At 31.5% G+C, this 19,794-nt stretch overlaps 1 protein-coding gene across 2 annotated transcripts in view; it reads left to right on the top strand.

The window, feature by feature from the left end:
* LOC109608276 (uncharacterized) overlaps nucleotides 1–19,794 on the top strand; it is a 251,484-nt gene that overhangs the window by 162,118 nt on the left and 69,572 nt on the right. For both annotated transcript variants that reach the window (XM_020024700.2, XM_049961713.1), the window contains exon 3: nucleotides 8,964–9,169. In XM_020024700.2, the coding sequence (XP_019880259.1) occupies nucleotides 8,964–9,169 (206 nt within the window). The remainder of the gene's footprint in view (nucleotides 1–8,963; nucleotides 9,170–19,794) is intronic.

The following is a 19,794-nucleotide window of genomic DNA, read 5'->3' as shown; positions in this document are numbered from 1 at the left end:
CTCTTTGAATCTATTAATTCTGTGAACAGAAACAACAACTATTTTGTTTAAAATTTAATGTAAGCCGATTTGATTTTGATTGTTTTGAATTCAAGATATACATTTTCTAATTAACATTAAATACATGTGTGTTATTTCTCTGGTAACTGCTTCAACTTAACGTACCAGAAAAACTGCAAAACTAATTTTATAATAACTATTAAAAATATATTAAAAAGAAAAACTGTTGCACAAAGTATTAATAATTAATTTTATGATATTAAACATTAAATATTTATTTATGTTATTATTCTCAAATTATCAAAATATGTAATAATAAAACTATGAAAATTAATAATTAACTAATTTCTTTTCAATCTATTCTTTAAAAAGTATAATTTTGTAAAACACTTATTAATTAAAAAATTTAATAGGTTAATACTGAAGGCGTAATTTCAGAAAAACTAAATTAAAAATATATTTAATATATTTATTACAAATATTTGTGGAATAATTATATTATTTTTTAAGAATATTGAAAAACAAGATTGTTTAAAAAAATAAATTGATAAGATGAATATGATTTTTTCACAGATAAATATATATATATATATATATATATATATATATATATATATATATATATATTTATGAAATTTGGTATATATTCAGTTCAGGGTATTCTTTTTATGAATTGTGTATGAATTGTCTTTTTTAATTAAATAGTATTTTTTTCATTATTGGATATAAATTTTTAAATAGAAATTTATTTAAAATTTCTTTCAAACTGAAATATCTCAAAAATGGTTGCGTTAATCAAAATTAATTAAGAGTACCTCTTTTCTTCTAAATTGTGCAAAGAATACGAAAAACTATAAGTTACAAAAGGAGAAGGACCCTCCAGAATCTACGCCACTGTATCATTATGATAAAAGTTTATTACACAGAATTGTAGATATGTATTTTAGGATAATACATACCAAATATATATACGATTAGACCAAAAGTTTTGGAAAAATGAGAAAAAAATTGAGAGACAGAAAACTAAATTATTTAGATTTTCTTCATTATTTGTTCCAAATTTTCAAGTATAAATTATTTTGATTTACTTACAAAATAAATAACAGTAGAAAGAATATAGTGTAACTATTTTAAGTAAAATATAAAATATTTTGCTGGTGTGTATATTCTAATTAACAAAATATACCATAATAATGTGTGCTATTTCTCTAACCACCATTATATATGTTATATTAAAATATGAATTACAAAATAAAATGTTATTAATTCTTGTTAGTTACAAGGATTATTAATTTGCATTTATGGTTTAAATTAGAGAATTAATTAGAATAATGTTGTTTTCAACGTTAGTTTAATGTTTGATTGCACTAGTTCTGCTAATCATCAAAATAGGTGCCATCGCAGTAATGCCGTGCACTTTATGTACTTGCAACGATGAATAAGAGTCGGTGGATGACAAAACACTGAAGAGACCGACGAAATGGGACGAAATGTGTGTGACACACGCTCTTTACAAATTGAAATTTAAAACAAATTCACAATGGCAGAAAAAAGCCTCCTAATGGCCCCGCCGGTGACCATAAATATAAACATTAATATTTTTTATCAAGGATTCCTTTCGGCACATCGTCTTTGTGTACCATAACCGTTTTGAATAATTCCATCTTTTTTCCCACGCCCGCTTTTAATATGAAGATAATAAAACTTCTTGTATCAGTTTTTCGTCGCTCGACACATTGAAAAAAGAAAACCGTAAATTTATTTATCATCCTGCTAAAATTCATGTTATTACATAAAGGAGATAAATGATGTGTCATACTTGTGAGTAATAGGCTGTATTATTTCGTATTTTCTAGTACGCGCCGCTCTCAAAAAATATTTCATTTATGATTACACCTCGTAACTAGTTAACTTATTGCCAGACATTATCTCTCGTTTTTCCTTAAAATAAATGAATACTTTAAATCTGAAATTGCCAATTTTTCTTTTCGCCCCGAAAAGATTCCCGAAAACATATTATTAATCGAGACGTTGTAATGTGCCGTCATTTATAAAACTTTACAAAATATATACGCGTTGTCGATTGCCTCTGCCTCCTTTTTCAACATCAAAACATGATATACGCGCAGATTAAATCTAATCACTAAATTTTAGTTTTAATCCTTCCGGTCCCGCAATATTAATGTCCCACTTTTTAATTCGCAGATTATTGAAACGGCAACACTATTCCCTATTCCTTCGAAACTGAACTAACTAATGGCGTAATCAGTGAGAACGATGCGAAACATTTGTAATTGTGAATTCGACCGACGCGAATTTGTCTTGTTGCACTGATGTATCAAAAAAAAAAAAAAATAACAACAACAACAAAGAAAGTTACTTTTTCTAATTGAATTCCAAGGAAAACAAACAAAATCCCCATGCGATGCTATTAATTGTGTTTGTAGGATTTTCGAGTGGATAAACAGTGTAAAAAGAGAACTAGAAGCCACGTTTGTCGTAATAATGTGTATTTTCATCGCAATTAGGATCTCTTGATTTTCCCATTGGCGACTGTTAAAACTTAACAAACACAATATCGTCAACTGGCGTATTAACCGTTAACGACCATTAAATTCGTTTAAATCATCGGTGTTTGGATTGTGAGAAAAAACAAACAAACAAATCGACACGCAGAAACACATTATTAATGTTAATTCTATTAAACACAAGCCATCCAATCATTATTCGATAATTGTCGAATACCGCATAAGCAGAGGCAAAGGGGCTTAAATTTAATACAAACTTGCAAAGCTGAATATCACACCGGATTAAATCGCACCAAGAGGCCAAACGGTTAGTTGAAAATGAATGTTCTAATTAACGAATCGATTTACTACTCCCCCGGTTTCAATTCGTGCAAGAATATTGGTGGTTGGTGTAAGGAAACTAGTAAGGATTCCGCTCGGTAAATAATTATTCGAATCGATTTTATAAAACGGTTTAATATTAGTTATGTCCTTGGTTAGTCAACAGAATTGAATTTTTAATTTACTGGATTATGCTAGTTTAGCATAACTTCTATTTAAATTTTAGATTCATTATCACCAAAGTAGGTATTTCGCTAGTACCAGAAGTCTTTTTGAAAAATTAAGAAGAATTTAACGAACTAAGATGTATCCCAATGCGACTTAAAACGTTATTGGATAAGGTGAAACTGGAAGAATGGACTGACCATCACTTTCCTTGAATATGAACCCAATTGAGCATGTATGGGATTACTTATCTAGGTTAGTTCGAATCCATTTAAATCGTCCCATGAGTATTCCAGACCTACTACAGGCTGCAGTTGAAGAATCCCTCAAGAATTTATTGATTTATGAAAACAAAAATATCTATAATACGTATCAAATTTAAATACGATTAGACCAAAAGTTTCGAAAGAATGAGAAAAAAATTGAGAGACAAAACAAAATTATTTAGTTTTCTTCATTATTGGTTCCAAATTTCATTTCATTTATTTTGATTCAGTTACAAAATAAATAACTATGAACAGAATATACTTATGTTCTTGGTTAGTTAACAGAATTGAATTTTTAATTTACCGGATTATGCTAATTTAGCATACACTTCAATTTAAATTTTACCTTCAATTCGAAAATGAGTATATGGTGGAACACTTTGTCTGGAAAAATAGCTCAACTCATCATTACCAAAGTAGGTATTTCGTTAGTGCCAGAAGACTTTTTGAAAGACTGAGTTCATTTAAAAGTCGAATTTGACTATTCCATCAATACGGAAAAAGGTGTATCCCAATGCTATTTGGGACGTTATTAGATAAGGTGAAACAGGAAGAATGTATTGGCCACCACTTTCCTGCGAAATAAACCCAATTAAGCATGTATGGGACTATTTATATAGGTTAGTTTGTCACCGTTTAAATCCCTCCATAAGCATTCCAAACCTACTACAGGCTGCACTTGAAGAATGGAATAATATCCCTCAAGAATTTATTGATAATCTAATAAGAGGCACAGGCACTGGCGTGTAAATGATTTATTACAAGGCAGGGGTGGAAACACGAGGTACTAAATTAAATTAGTAACTTATATTGTTATCGTTTTTGATAATAATTTTCTTTGTGGTTGAAGGTATTTTACTACAATTTCTATTTAATTTAATTATTTTTTATTTCAACATTTTCGATTTTTCTCGAAGAAAATGTATAAAATTTGTCATGCGACGTAAAAGTTTAGATTGATAATTGATCGGATAGTTTTAAAATTGTGTAGTAGAACGAAAAGACTTGTACTACATCGAAATCTTTCCATTGACTCCAAACAGAACAGGTTCCATTAAAGCGACCACTTAAAGACCCCCGAGGATTTAATGAATAAAGGGATTAGACGCCGTCAGGGACGGGAATATTAAGTTAATTAATAACGGTTAATTGGAATAAAACAAGTTTCGAAATAAACACTTCTCCATTTTATAACTAAAGAAATAAAATTTAACGATGCCTTAAAAGTATAAAAAGACCAAAAATCAATGGATGAATAAATTATTATAACTTGCGAACAGTTCGTTGAAGTTTTGAAGAATAAGTACATACAGACCAATTTAAAATGTCGCATTGGATAATTTACTTTTATATTGCAGATACATAAAATACTTTGGTGTACTTTTTGCTTGCATATTTAACGATTTCACTCAACTATATTTTCTTTAATTCAGCCATTTTTTGGGTCTGCTAATGGAAGATGAGATAATAAAACATTGGATCTGAACACACCGTTGTAAAAATAAAGGCGTTACGCTTTTCCCTGATTAGTTTTCGAAATTATGTATATTGAGAGGCCGGAGAAGTTCTTCAAGTCGTTCGCGTTTATCAAGCCATCGAATATTAAAGAGTAATCTGGACGGAGCTTAAATAAAATAAGATTGAGGGCGCCTCACCAGGATCGGATTTAAACGAAAGAAAAAACGCTCAGCTTAATTTGAACAATGCGGATCTATATAAAATAATTCCCGATACAAATATAACATAAAATAAAATTATACGGTTAAACGGTTTACTAAAATATACGGTCTGCTGTAAACATTTGAAGGAGCCGACAATAAAACAAGCTTAATTCGACCCTGTGTCGCGGTCGTTTTTGTTATTGTTGGTCTTTTGGGTAAAGACCTGGACGCAAATAAATGCATAAGCGATGTCGCCAAAATAGGACTTGACCCATTCGTCCGGGCGTTTTCATTTAGTTAAAAGCCGATGGGTTTTATATCTTCATCGGCTTGTCCAGTTCTCGACCAAAATTTATCCTTGTGTCCGTCTTTTATTTGTTTTCCGCTGATTTTTCATCTCATTATGAGCTGCCGTTATTATACGGACCGACGACGTTGCTGATGTGAAACTTTATTTATGAATACGTTGGAAATAAATTTAGAAAATAATTTTTAGCACGTACGAATACAAGTTAGTTTGTTTGTGCCATTGAGTTGCAATTTAAAATTGAAATATCCACTCGTGTTTTAACAGACAACATCAAATATGTTTTAAAAATTATTAAATCAAACAAAAGTGAATAATTGAAATTGGCAGCGTCGGGGACTAATCAAACGTCCAGCAATGTTGCAGCGTCACTAAAGTTTTACTTTTTATCATAAAATTTAACATACGGTTTTCATTTTAAGGTTCAATTTCTTTGAGGATTAAAGGATGACTTATTTTACTGATTATTTGAGATGAATAATATAAATAAGCTAGGCAGTAATAATGGTAAACATTTCAACAAAATTTCAGTAGAAATGAAAATAACTTAACCTTAAATAAGGGTGCTTAACAATTAGCTGAAATCACAATTTTAAATCCATAAATTATTTGTAGGAAAGAATTTAAATATTAATTAGTATTAATATTGTAAGAAAGTATTTAAATATTTACTAAATTGAAATTTACAGAAGAATTTATTTTTATGATTACATTAATCCTGTAAATTTAAAGCACAAACTTTAAGATTTCCAAACACAAGTAACAATTAATATCGCCTAACATAATAAAATTTCCATGTCAAAATTAAATAAAAGAGATTGACATCCAGTAATTCAGTTAAAAGTGAAACGGGCAAGTTTAATAAATTTTACAAGTCGCCAGCTTATGAAATTCGCCGGTTCGTCGTTCGGTTATTTCGCACAGGGAAATATTAAAAGACAAGAGGAGTTCCGGTAATCCCCGCTTTGTTCGCTGTGCTTGTAATTAAGCGGTAATACCTATATCCGCATTAAAATAAAACGGCAATAAATATGACTAGAAATGAAAGTTCTTGCCGAACGTTGCACGCGGGCTGCCGGCAATGGAGTGAGAATTATCTTGCAGTGATTACAAGTGGAACAACACATAAACCCGGGGTTTTAATGACATTCTGCAACAGCACGCCCCGCGATAAAGTATCTGTTAATTTTAAGGCGGATGAGCGTGGCACACGGCGTTGCCGCGACGCTTTTTCCAAGGTGACGGCAATTTTCTTTGCCGGAACGCTAAGGCCGCAACATTTCGCGCATAAGATGCCGAGACGGCGACGGCGAGGGCGGATTATTCCGGTTTGCGCAACCGGAAAAACATCGACAATTACATGTGTTGCGCAATTATATATTTTAATTAATTTCGGCCCGTTTGCTTATCGCCGAAGCTGCGCCATCGACGCCACGTCCGCAACTGAGTCTTGCCGCTCTGGGTAAAAATAACAAAACAAATTTGCATTTTCTTATTAATAATATATACTCACTAACGTAGAAAATCTTACAAAAAGTCTCTTAAATGTTTTATTCATTTTTATACAATTATGCTGCGCATTCACAATTTCAAATATTTATTTTCTGGTTTAATGTATAACCTTTTATCATTATTACTTTAGAATTAAAACTAAGTTTTCGTCCAATTTGTAAAAACTATATGTTTTTCAATACACAACCTTTTATTATTAGTGTTTTCGAGTTAGATTACGTTTTTCACCCAATTCTTAAAAATTAGTATTTATTTATATTATAAATATCTCACCAACCTTTAATACATTATGCTGCGCATCCACCATTTTTTAAACACAATCCAAGCAATTACTTCAAACACTGTATATAATTATTATCTGATTTAATATATATTTTTTCAATACATAACATTTTATTATTAGTATTTTGGAGTTAAGACTACATTTCCCATCCAATTCTTAAAAATTAGTATTTATTTATGTTATAAATATCCTTACCAACCTTTAATACATTATGCGGCGCATCCACCATTTTTTAAAAAAGAATCCAAGCAATTACTTTAAACATCAACCTTTAATACACTATGTTGCGCATTTACCATTTTTTTAAAACATAATACAATCAATTAATTCAAACATTATATATAATTATTATCTGATTTAATATATTTTTTCAATACACAACCTTTTATTAACAATATTTTTGGAGTTAAGACTACGTTTTTCATCCAATTCTTAAAAACTAATATTTAGTTACATTATAAATATGTCACCAACCTTTAACCAACATTATGTTGTGCATTCACCAATCCAAATAATTACTTCAAACATAATTATTATCTGATTTAATATATATTTTTTCAATATAACACCAATTCTTTAAGATTTATTTATTTTGTAATTATCTCACTAACCTTTTATACATTATATTCGCATTCACAATTATTATCTGATTTAATATATATTCTTTCAATACTCAACCTTTTATTTTTATTTTTGAATAAAAACTAAATTTTACATCCAATTATTAAAAACTAATATTTATTTATTTCGTAAATGTCCCAATAACCTTTCGGAATTAAAACTAAATAACTTATTTTTTATGAATTTAGAAAAATTACCAAACTTTTATTTTTAATTATTATTAATATAATATAATCTTTTACTGTAATATATCATACTATTATTTAGATATAGATTTATAAATTATATAAGTAACAATCTTTTAAAATGATTAATTTAATATCCTTTATGTTATAGAACTTTTATATTCATGAGTCACATGTTAAATGTCAATAGCCGTTTAATTATCAACAAAGTATGCCCAATTACAATTTAAATTTTAATTTCAGTAATTATTGAAATATGAATTTAATATTATAGCAAATATGCATTTAAAATTTTAATTAATTGAGTAAGAAATAATAATGAAAAAAATGTCAAACAATATAATTTTATACGGATATCCACATTTGCAATTATTTTGGTAGTAAAATTGCAAATTCTATTTACAATAAAGTAATTAAATATTGCAATATAATTTGTTAATTATCAAATTTTATTAATACAAAACAATTTAATTAAACATAAACAATTCACCGGAAAGAATTTAATGAACAAACTAAACAGAATTACATGTTTCAACTAAAAATTTAACCAAATGAAACGTCTCACTATTTGATTAAAATTCATACCAATCCATTCACATCTTGTGTTTACATATAATAAATTTTGCGACGTGCAGGAGATGGATAATAGTTTCCACACGACCTATTCATAAATATTATTTTATTGTCCACATGCATATAAAGTACCTGGATGTAAAAATAGCTCCGGGTAGTAAAATAAATAGCGAAAATCGTAAATGTATGTTTTACAAGTTTCCCGTACATTTGGAACATTATAAATTCTACTCTTATCCGTAGACTGAATATCCGTCTCCGGGGACCGCTGGCTACACGAACGTTTATAAGATTTTTTTTTTCCTATTTTGTCCCACACAGTCCCTTAATAGTCTTTAAGGGATGGAGGTTTATGCGGACCATTCGCAGAAATCAAGAATTATTAGGAAAGCTACAAGCGTTAACATGTAAGATAAGGGGACGCACACACAACCAATGATTACCGCTGCCCAACCTTACGAGAACTAATGTGACCGATCAAAGAAAAAAAAAAATAAAAGCCCCTTAACCAAACTTTTTAAACGTACATGATTTGTTGCAGATGTTGGGGCGCTGAAGGACATGCACATCCGCGTGCCGGAAGCCGTCAGAGTCGGCGATTCCGTCACTTTAGCGTGCGACTACGATTTGGAATCGGTCGCTTTGTACACCATCAAGTGGTACAGGTTCGAGGAGGAGTTCTACAGATATGTGCCCAAGGAGTCGCCGCCATCCAAGGTCTTCGCCATGCCGCACATCACTGTCGATGTAAGTTTCAAGTTTAAACATTAACACCCTCGCAACTTTTTTTTACAATTTTAAATCGATTATTCTGGGGACTTACTGTCATTAAAAACTTCTCGCCGGAGGTCCGCAATAAATCACTTTTAATACAAACCAGTTGGTCAGAGATTGTCTATAGAAATTAATCAATATAAATCCGCAGGGTGATTCGCCCAATTCACCCAATTTCGGGGAACGAAAAAAGGTGTGATTTGAAATTATTATAGTATTTATAACTTGACTCAAACTACTTTTCTAATTTATTTTGAACAAAATTTAATTTCTAGTTTTTGTTGAAAAGACATCTACTATCTTATTTTCTATATATTTTTGGATTTTTAATTTCCACATGTAATTACAAATAAAATGGCTATACCATATCCTATTCCCAAACTCAATAATTTTTGAGTTATTAATTTTTTTCCAAAGAGGTTAATGGTCAAACTAAAATCTCTACAAAGCCACCAATTTTGAGGTTGGAAACTTTATTTTTGGCATAGACGTTAACTAAGGAACATGCTATAAGAAGACATTATTGGTACTCCCAAAATTCATATAGGGTGTTCATTATTTACGTTTAATTTTGTGAATTTTGAAGCATCAATAAATTTGGTCAATCTGTCAAAATTTTTAGGAAAAAAATAAATTAGAAAAGTAGTTTTTTCCATAAACTTTAATTTGAAATTGTTATAGTACTTATAACTTGACACAAACTACTTTTCTAATTTCTTTTGAATAAAATTTAATTTCTGGTTTTGATTGGAACGACATCAACTGTCTTATTTTCAATGGAATACACTATATATTTTTGGATTTTTAAATTCTGCATGTAATTACAAATAAAATGTCTATACCATAGCCTATACCCAAACTCAATAATTTTTGAGTAACTAATTTTTTTCCAAAAGCCACCAATTTTGAGGTTGGAAACTTAATTTTTGGCATATACGTTAACTAAGGAGCATCCTATAAGAAGCCATTATTAGTACTCTCAAGTTTTATATAGTGTGTTCATTATTTACGTTTAATTTTGTTCATTTTGAAACATCAATAAATTGAGTTAAATCACCATCCTGTCCAAATTTTTGACAAAAAAATAAATTAGAAAAATAGTTTTAAATAAATGAAACTTAAAAGGGGTTTACCTCATCTGTTCAGATTTTTCTCAATAGACTCGATGATTTAAGACTCCAAAAATTCGCAAATTAATATCAGCAAATCCTGTGACAATATATAAAATTATTATAATCAGAAATCATTGGCTTATACTCAAAAATTATATAATCTGTTTTCGGGAAAAAGTAAAATTTCTAAGTATTTAAGTGATGCCTATACGAATTAACTCATTATCATATGATTGAAATTGTTTTATCTCTGTAAATAAGCCAAAAAGATTCAAATTGTGAGTAGTAAATATTAAATTTTAAAATTATACAGTGATTTAGGCACCTTCAAGTAATATTGTGGGAAAAAACTAAATAAAAATAACGTATATAAAAGGGGAAAACATTTTTCGTATCGTAAACCGAATCCACGAATACGACTGTATATTTTAGCATGTGTTTTTATTGTCTTGTGCCCCCCAAAAGTGCAAAGTTTGGGCCGTGAAAGTGAAATAAAAGAGACAGACAATGAAAAACTAACGGTGTCAGTAGGATGTTAACATGAAGTAGTTTTTGTAATGAAGGCGGCAGCTGGTCGGGATTTAATCTTTCATTTTGGGCGAGTTCGCCCGTAACATATGTTCAACATGACGGTAGGTATGTAATAATTAAATAATAAATCATTGAGATGAAAGTAATAAGGCCGGGGGCGCCGACATCAAAAGTTTTTCAGCGACTTTCGACCCACCCCGCCCCTCTGCAGCCGCCCCTCTCGGCCCCCGCGCCGTTCGCCCAGAGCTACTTTTAATATTTTAACTATTTTAATAATATTCAGTGGAGCGTATGTTTTAACAAGTTGCACGTTTCCGCTAAACGCTACGCGTGCAACCGTTGTCACGGATACCGGAGGAATATGTCCCGTTAATGGTGAAAATATCGCGGAAATAATGGCAAGTCGAACACCGTACAACCTGCATTTAATGCACGAATAATAATCACGCCTATCTGCATTAAAACTTTTGTGAGGTTGCAGCTGAAAAATACAATGTTTACCGTAAATTCAGAACTTATCCAGTTTACCATTTAATTTGAGTATGTTCGTGCTTGTTATTTCCAGTTTATTTTTGTAATTGAAAGCAGTTACAACTTTAAAAATGTATTATGCCATTAAATTTAATTCCACCGTTTGTTTTAACTTACGTTTTTTATTATTGCGATTCCCTTTATGTTATTAAATATTCACTACGCCCACTATAGACAGTGTTCATAAAAAATGAAACGTCACGGACCCTTATTAGGGAATAAATGTACAAAAGACCACAAAAGAAGATATATATATATATAAAGTTGTGGCACTGCGACACAACATCAGCAACTTAATATTTTATATTTGTAAATCTCTTGGAGGCTTAATCCTTTATAAATAGAGTGGATCCGTATCGTCGAACATCGGACCACAATGGCCAGAAGACAGATCAAGTGTTCAAATTAAATTCAATAAGGCCCGTTTGTGCGGGACGGAGAGAGAAAGGGAGAGAGTGGAGCGGTTTGACGTTCAATTTATTCGTGCTTAAAATCAGAAAGGATAAAGGACATGACAATAGTCCATTTAGTGTTTGTCCTGCGTGACGTGGAGCCTGTTGGGAGTTGTCTGCTATCATCAGTCATCCGCGCAACGTGTCACTACGAAAACCCCTTTAAACTGACGAGAGCCGATGAGACTGACACAAACTGGGAGAGGGCAAATCGATGACAACGGAAGACTTCATTTCGGAATCGTCTCAACCTGTGTATACTTTGTCTCCGACACTAATTTCATTATTCGATTAATTACATGTCGAACGCACCGCTTGTGTTTTACCTTAGCTAACAAATTAACTTGCAACTTCACGTGGCTCATTCATTTTAAAATCGATATAAGTCTGCTTCATGATTTGTAACAGTCTTGGAGAAATTCTGATATTCTCCTATAGTTTATTATATATCGTTGTAAATTCAAATCGAATAAATTTATGATATGATTTAAACGCATTTTGGAATAATCAATTCAATCAGTTTTTTTGTCTACAACAGGAAAAGATACAAAAACAAGAATACTTCTAATTTTGGATAATCATTACGTTATGAGGAAAATGTTGGAATAATTACCCTTCAAGTTAAATAACACCTCCAAAGAATAATTAGATGCATCTTGAATGTGCCATTAACAAGTGGTGACATTTCTAACAAAGAATATATCAAACTTAAAACTAAAGAGCTTGAACGAACCTTCAAAATATAATAATCATTGTTTGTTCTCATATGGACGAGTACTTCGCTAAAACTGGAGTACTGGTCAGTAGATAGGTATCTTCCCTCTTTATTTCTCATAAGAAATCTTCAATGCAAAATGGAAAGTCCTAAAAACAAAGACACTTTTAATTTTGGATAATCGTTACATTGTGAGGAAAATGTAGGAAGAATTACCTTTACCAAGTGGAACAACACCTCCAAAGAAAGATTAGGTGTATCCTAAATGTACCATTATTAAATGGTGATATTTCTAACAAAGAATATTTCAAACTTAAAACTGAAGAGCTTGAACGAACCTTCAAAATATAATAATCATTGTTTGTTCTCATATGGAAGAGTGAAACAGGAGCACTGGTTAATGGATAGGTTATCCTATCTCTTTATTTCTCATAAGAAATATGGAATGCAAGATGGAAAGACCTAAAAACAAGGACACTTCTAATTTTAGATAATTAATATATGGTGAGGAAAATGTAGGAAAAATTACCCTTACCCAAGAGGAACAACACCTCCAAAGAAAGATTAGGTGTATCCTGAATATACCATCACCAAATGGTAAAACTGAAGAACTTAAACGAACCTTCAAAATATAATAGTCATTATTAGTTCCCATATAAAAGAGTATTTCGTTAAAACTGGAGCACTTGTTAGTAGATAGGTTATCCTCCTTTATTTCTCATAAGAAATCTTGATAATTATTATATTGTGAGAAAAATGTAGGAAGAATTACACTTCAAGTTGAAGTATATTTTAAACTTAAAATTGAAAAGCTTGAACAAACCTTCAAAATATAATAATCATTGTGTGTTCTCATATAAATGAGTATTTCGTTAGAACTGGAACACTGGTTAGTAGATAAGAAATCTTGAATGACAAATGGAAAGACCTAAAAACAAGGACCTTTCTAATTTTTGATAATCATTACGTTGTGAGGAAAATTTAGGAAGAATTACCCTTACCAAGTGGAACAACTCCTCCAAAGAAAGATCAGGTGTATCCTGACCAAATGATGATATTTCTAACAAAAAATATTTCAAACTTAAAATTGAAAAACTTGAACGAACCTTCAAAATATAATAATCATTATTTGTTCTCATATGGACGAGTGTTTGATTAAAACTGAAGCACTGGTTAGTAGATACGTTATCCTTCTCTATTCATTCTTCATAAAAAATCGTGAATAGAAAGCGAAAGCCCTGATACTTCTAACTTTGAATACTCATTACATTGTAGAGGAAAATGTACGAAGAATAACCCTTACTCAACTTGACCAACACCTCCAGAGAAAATAGATATGTTCTGAATCTGTTACCATCATACCAGATATTTCTAAAGAGAAACCATACAATTTTAAAATATTTGAATGTAATGAAAGAAGAGAAGAATTGTACTGAACAATTACCCAGTAAAAAAAGGGAATGTAAAACTACAAATATATTACTCATAATCAACATTAATGTTTACCATGTCTAATTAAAAACTCTTTCGGGACTATCGCAGAATCCCGACACAAAGTGGCGTCACTTTGTGTATCGTTTCGCGATTTTTTCAAAACATTCTTTCCTTTGAGAGACAAGTTTAACCGGCCGTTAACCGTTGCGATGCATATTTAAGCAACGCAAAACCAAGTAAACCATCAAATAACCAGTTTTACCTGTTTGCTCATACATTCCTGCGAATGTAAAGTGTAGTGGTCCCGGGGAATGTAAACAAACAAACAAAACAACCGACCGAAGGGATTACTAACGCCACCGTAAAAAGGACAGTTTATATCTGAATTCGCTCCATTTTCGCTTATTCACAAATCATTACGCCCGGCTATTTCGGGTACGGGCTTGTTCTGTTCTCGCGAACGAATTTATTTCTACTAACACACACACACACACATTGAAATAACGGCGCTAGGGCGAGAATTTGGCCCGAATTATATGCATTTATGAATATATCGGGGTTGTTGTGTAAACTGGTTTATCTGCGGTCAATTTTCCCAATTTTTATCACCAACTAAACCATCAAGAATACATTTGGAAACATTTTTGCCTATTTTATTTATGGACTGGAAAAATTATATATGTAGCGTTCCAATTTTTTATTTATAATATTTAAAAAAACATGAAACAGAAACTTCATTTTGTTATATTTTTATAATTAATGATTAATAAATTATCTGTTCAACTGTTTTGCAATTGTTAATGTAATTTATAATTTAATTATTTTATACATATAATTAATTTTAAATGTTTTGATGAAACATTCAATAACGAAGCATATATTTAATATTTAATGAGGCTTTCATTTAGTTAATTAAATTGTTAAATAAAATACCTTTAATAACAAAAACAACTAATTTATTTTTAAAGTGGTGAAATAGATATTATGCAAATTAAATTCCTCTGTGTTTTAAACGGTATAGTTCCTTAAATTTTTCGGTAAGCAAAGTTTCCTTCTACAAACAACTTCAAATATCTCTATAATTGTTAACAATACTACAATGAATGTCATTAAATTTTAAATTACAAGTTATTTTAACATATTTAAGAATGATATTCTATTTTAAGATCATTTCGTAATTATGAAGCATTGTAATGGTTTTGTTAAATCATTTAACAACAGAAGATCATCAAAACTTGTTAATTTAATCATTGAGTTCGAACAGCATCATGAACTTGTTCTGCCTTTAATGGAAGCTTTCAATTAGTTAATTAAAATAATGTATAAATACTTCTATGAACAATAAAAATTTTATTTTTAGTGTAGTGAAATAGAGACGGTTGTAAACTAAATTCCTTGGTGGTTTAAACTTTTAAGTTCGTTATAATATTTCCGGTAAACTTTTTTTCACAAACAATTTCAAATATCTGTACAATTGTTTACAACAGCATAACGAAAGTCATTAAATTTTAAATTATAATTTACATTTTAGGAATAAAATTTACATTTCAAAATTATTTCATAATTATAAAGCATTGTGGTAGTTTTGTCAAAACATTTAATGATGAGTGATCATGAAATACTGTCAAATTGCCAACTGAATTTTAAGCCCCTTCATAAAGTTATCCAGTCTTTAATTGTAACTTAAAAAAATCCAATTTCCACCCTGAATAATTTGCCACAAACGAAATAATCAAAATTCGACGTAATCCCAAACTTCAACCCACACACGAGCACAACAGTGAAAATGTCCGTTTAGAATTTTGATATATGTATGTATAGAAATATCCTGTGAAAGTTGTGGCAGTGAAAGAGATCGATCTCGCATTCCCGAATAAACACAATCATTCATAAAAGCAAGAAATTGCAGTCGACGGCTCGATCGTGGAAAAAAGTCGTTTCCATTGTGGATTTTTCCGGCCGCGTGCAAATAAAAAAATAACAATCGATCCGAATGAAAAGGTACTTTCTTTATATCCCGTCCCATAAAGTTGACGTTGATGTTGGAGATTCGTTTCCGTTCCGCGGTCAGACGCCATAATTTTATGCAACCCCCGAACGGCTCATGAAAATATATTATAAGCACGTGTTTATGTCTTTTAGTAACAGGAAAAAAGTAGCCAATATTTGTTGTCGGTATTGGCGGTAGACGCAAAGGGTGAAACATCAAAGTGCCCCTTTTATGAAAGTCGCATTACAGGTTGACTGAATTTATAAAAATTATAATTGGCTTGTAAGGAATAAAAGAAGCATGAAGCGAATAAGCAGTTCGTTTGCATTAGAAAATACATTGAAATGTTTCTGCGAATTTCGTTCATGGGGTTAAAAATTCAATCGTGCCGCTTTAACATGTTACATGCTACATAAAATATGTATCGACAAGACTGTTGTTATTGATTTTATATTTTACAATGAACGCTTTAAACACGTAAAGAGATTTAAAGCCACAATTTCAGCTTTTCCCAGTTTTATTTGACGCATTAATAAAATTGTGTGCGAGTGTGTGTGGGTGTGTATAGAATGTAACATGTATACAGATCCAATATCGTAATTAGAAACAGCGTTATGCGGGGCCGCGTACAAGAAATAAAATAAAAAACCGCTTTAATCCTTTCCGTGGCAGCGGAAAATATGTCATCCTGCCGCAACACCAAGACGGATAGCACACAACTTTACTTTAATCTGTGCTTATTTAGACGAGAGTGGAAAAACAAAGAACTCAAGTCGACTGACATTTGAAGTGGTTTCAAGTTTTTCTTTGACAACAGTTGATCCTACGTCGTAGGCTTTATTCATTTATACGTGTCATGTATAAGTTTTCAATTAAATTAAACGAAACTTGTTTAGCCTTGTTTCATTTCAGTTCACGTTCCCACGGAAAGGTAGACTGAATATTTAATTGTGAGACGTTCAGTTCCGGATCTTCAATTAAAAACGAACTAAATTCATAACTTAAATACTTACCTGCTTCTTTTAAAATACGACAGTTTAAAACACAGTTATTAATTAAAAAATTTAAGAAATAAACAGAAAACATTCCATAAAGTAATAATGTTGTTGCCCTACTGTCCTGATAATCCTGAAGATTTTTAAGTTCAGCAACATTCTTTCTACTGCTATCAACCGATCGTTGTCGTTCTGACAACGAATAACAAACGATGTACAAATTATTAGCTTCTGAGGTTTGTCTAAAATCTAGGGGTGATATTATTTTACCCTTTTTACCACGTCTTTAATTGATCTTAGATTTTTCATTAGTTAAACATAAGTTTTAATTATATAGAATAAAATATTAACTAAACACAGTAAGAACAAAACTAATAATAACATAAGTAATTAACATACAATTAACATTAATTCTCCATCTAAATATCTTTACTCACATTCTCGATGTAGAGGATTTCCGAAAAATCTCAGAACTTTCTCTAACTTTTGCAACCTACACAATTCTGACCAATCATTTATACAGTTGTCTTGTACAAGAAGCTTTGTTAAATTTCTCAAATCTTCTATACTTTCCAACGTTTTTATCATATTAAAAGAGACATTGAGCACCTGCAAATTATCTCCCAGTTTCTCCAATCCGGATAAAGAGACAATCAAAGTTTACACTAAGATCTAACTTCTTGAGATTCTTCAAAGATCCCAGAGAAGAAATCTGATCAATGGCATTTTGAGGCAACAGTAACGTTTCGCAGTTCGTAAGAGTGAATATTTAATTGTGAGACGAGCTCAGATCGTTCAGTTCTAGATCTTCAACTAAAAACGAAGTAAACACATAACTTAGCTATTATACTTACCTACTTCTTCTAAAATATGACAGTTTAAAACACAGTTATTAAGTCAAATATTTATTGAAAACCATTGACAAAAATAAACAAGAGACACACTCTATGAAATAATAATGTTATCCTACTATCTGATAATCGTGAAGATTTTTAAGTTCAGCAACGTCCTTTCTACTGCTGCCAATCGATCGTCGTCGTTCTGGCAACGAATAACCAACGATTTACAAATCATTTGTAAATTATTAGCTTCTGAAATTTGACTAAAATATAGGGGTGATATTATTTTAGCCTTTTTACAACGTCTTTAATTGATCTTAAATTTTCTGGTATGTTTTAATTACCATTTTAGATCATTCGATTTGTAGCAAATATTTCTGACGTTAGTTACTGATTATCACTCTTAAATATCAATCAATTACATAGAACAAAACATTAACTAAACACAGTAAAAAAACTAATAATAACATAAATAATTAACCTACAATTAACATTAATTCTCCATCTAAATATTTTAATTCACGTAAATGTGCAGCGATAATTTTTTTATAAATCCCTTGCTCACATTCTCGATGTAGAGGATTTCCGAAAAATGTCAGAACTTCTAATTTCTGTAACATTTGCAATCTACACAATTCTGACCAATCATTTATACAGTTGTCTTGTACGAGAAGTGTTGTTAAATTTCTCAATGCTTCTATACCTTCCAACGTTTTTATCATATTAAGAGATACATTGAGCATCTGCAAATTATCTCCCAGCACTTCCAATCCGGATAAAGAAACAATCAAGTTTTCACTAAGGTCTAACTTCTTGAGATTCTTCAAAAATCCCAGAGAGGAAATTTGATTAATGGCATTTTGAGGCAACAGTAACGTTTCGCAGATCATAAGAGCGGACAGCGATTCGCTAAGTTCTTCGATACATCTTACTCCATTTGGACGCAAACTGATAACACGGCTATCGGCCGTGTTCTGCAGTCCATTGTCTATGGCGCCATTACCTTGGTAATCGAACCCTTTATTCCTGCACCCCATTAAATATTCGCCATCCAGCTTTTTAATGTTGGCCCATTTTTGGGCAACTTCCAGTTTAAACTGAGGCCTCGTATAACCATAACACAAAGGATTCCCCTCCAAAGTTAGCATCTCCAGATTCTTCAAATCGCTCAGCGGAGCCAAGTGATTCCATTCTGCTATCTTGTTGTAGCTTATGAAGAGGTACTTCAGTTTTTTTAAAGAAGCGACCCCCGCTAAATTACTTATCTCGTTGCGGCACAACGTCAGTTGTTCCAAAGTGTCCTTAACGGATTCTATTCCGGCGGTGGACGTTAAAATGTTATTGCTGAGATCAAGCACCTTCAGTTTGGACAAATAATTCAAATGCTTGATCGCCGGAACACGATTGAAGGAAAGACTCACTCTGACACAGTTCGCAAGACGACCAAGGTATTCGTCCAGACACTCAATCGCCGGATTGTGCGACTGGAAATTGGCGGTGTCACTGTTGTACGGATACGTGTTCGGGTAGGTCTCCTCGAATTTCTTCATCGCCTTTTCGAAGGTGTACAGTTCCTTCGGAGCGTCGCCCAGCCCCAAATTGCCCAAATAAAAACAATCTGAAATTAATAGGTTACAATTAATGTGCGATCCACATTTCGAATTGGTACGGGTAATTTTATTGCCCAACAATACGCCCGAAATAGGGAAAATGAGAAAAGCAAAGTCCTCTTTTTGGTTGCGAAACTCGCTTTCCTCAATTATAGTCCAATACATCTTGATTTCACGTCGGATTTGCGGCGGTAAAAATAAAAAGTCACGCACCCCAATCCCTGGCCGGGTCTTGTGGCATTTGTCACGAATTCATGGGCAGCGTATCAGAAAATGAATTTACCGATTTTAACGAGCTTGTTAGCGAAAATATGTTGTTAGACTAACCAGCGGGTGGTGGGGACAACGGTAGTCAACTTAAGAACGTAGCGGAGCGTAATTTCGCTCTC

The sequence above is a fragment of the Aethina tumida genome, chromosome 1, assembly GCF_024364675.1.
Source record: "Aethina tumida isolate Nest 87 chromosome 1, icAetTumi1.1, whole genome shotgun sequence".
In the NCBI taxonomy this organism is placed as follows: Eukaryota; Metazoa; Arthropoda; class Insecta; order Coleoptera; family Nitidulidae; genus Aethina; species Aethina tumida.
Note: the sequence above shows the minus strand (reverse complement) of the source record. Positions and strands in the feature narration are given on the sequence as shown.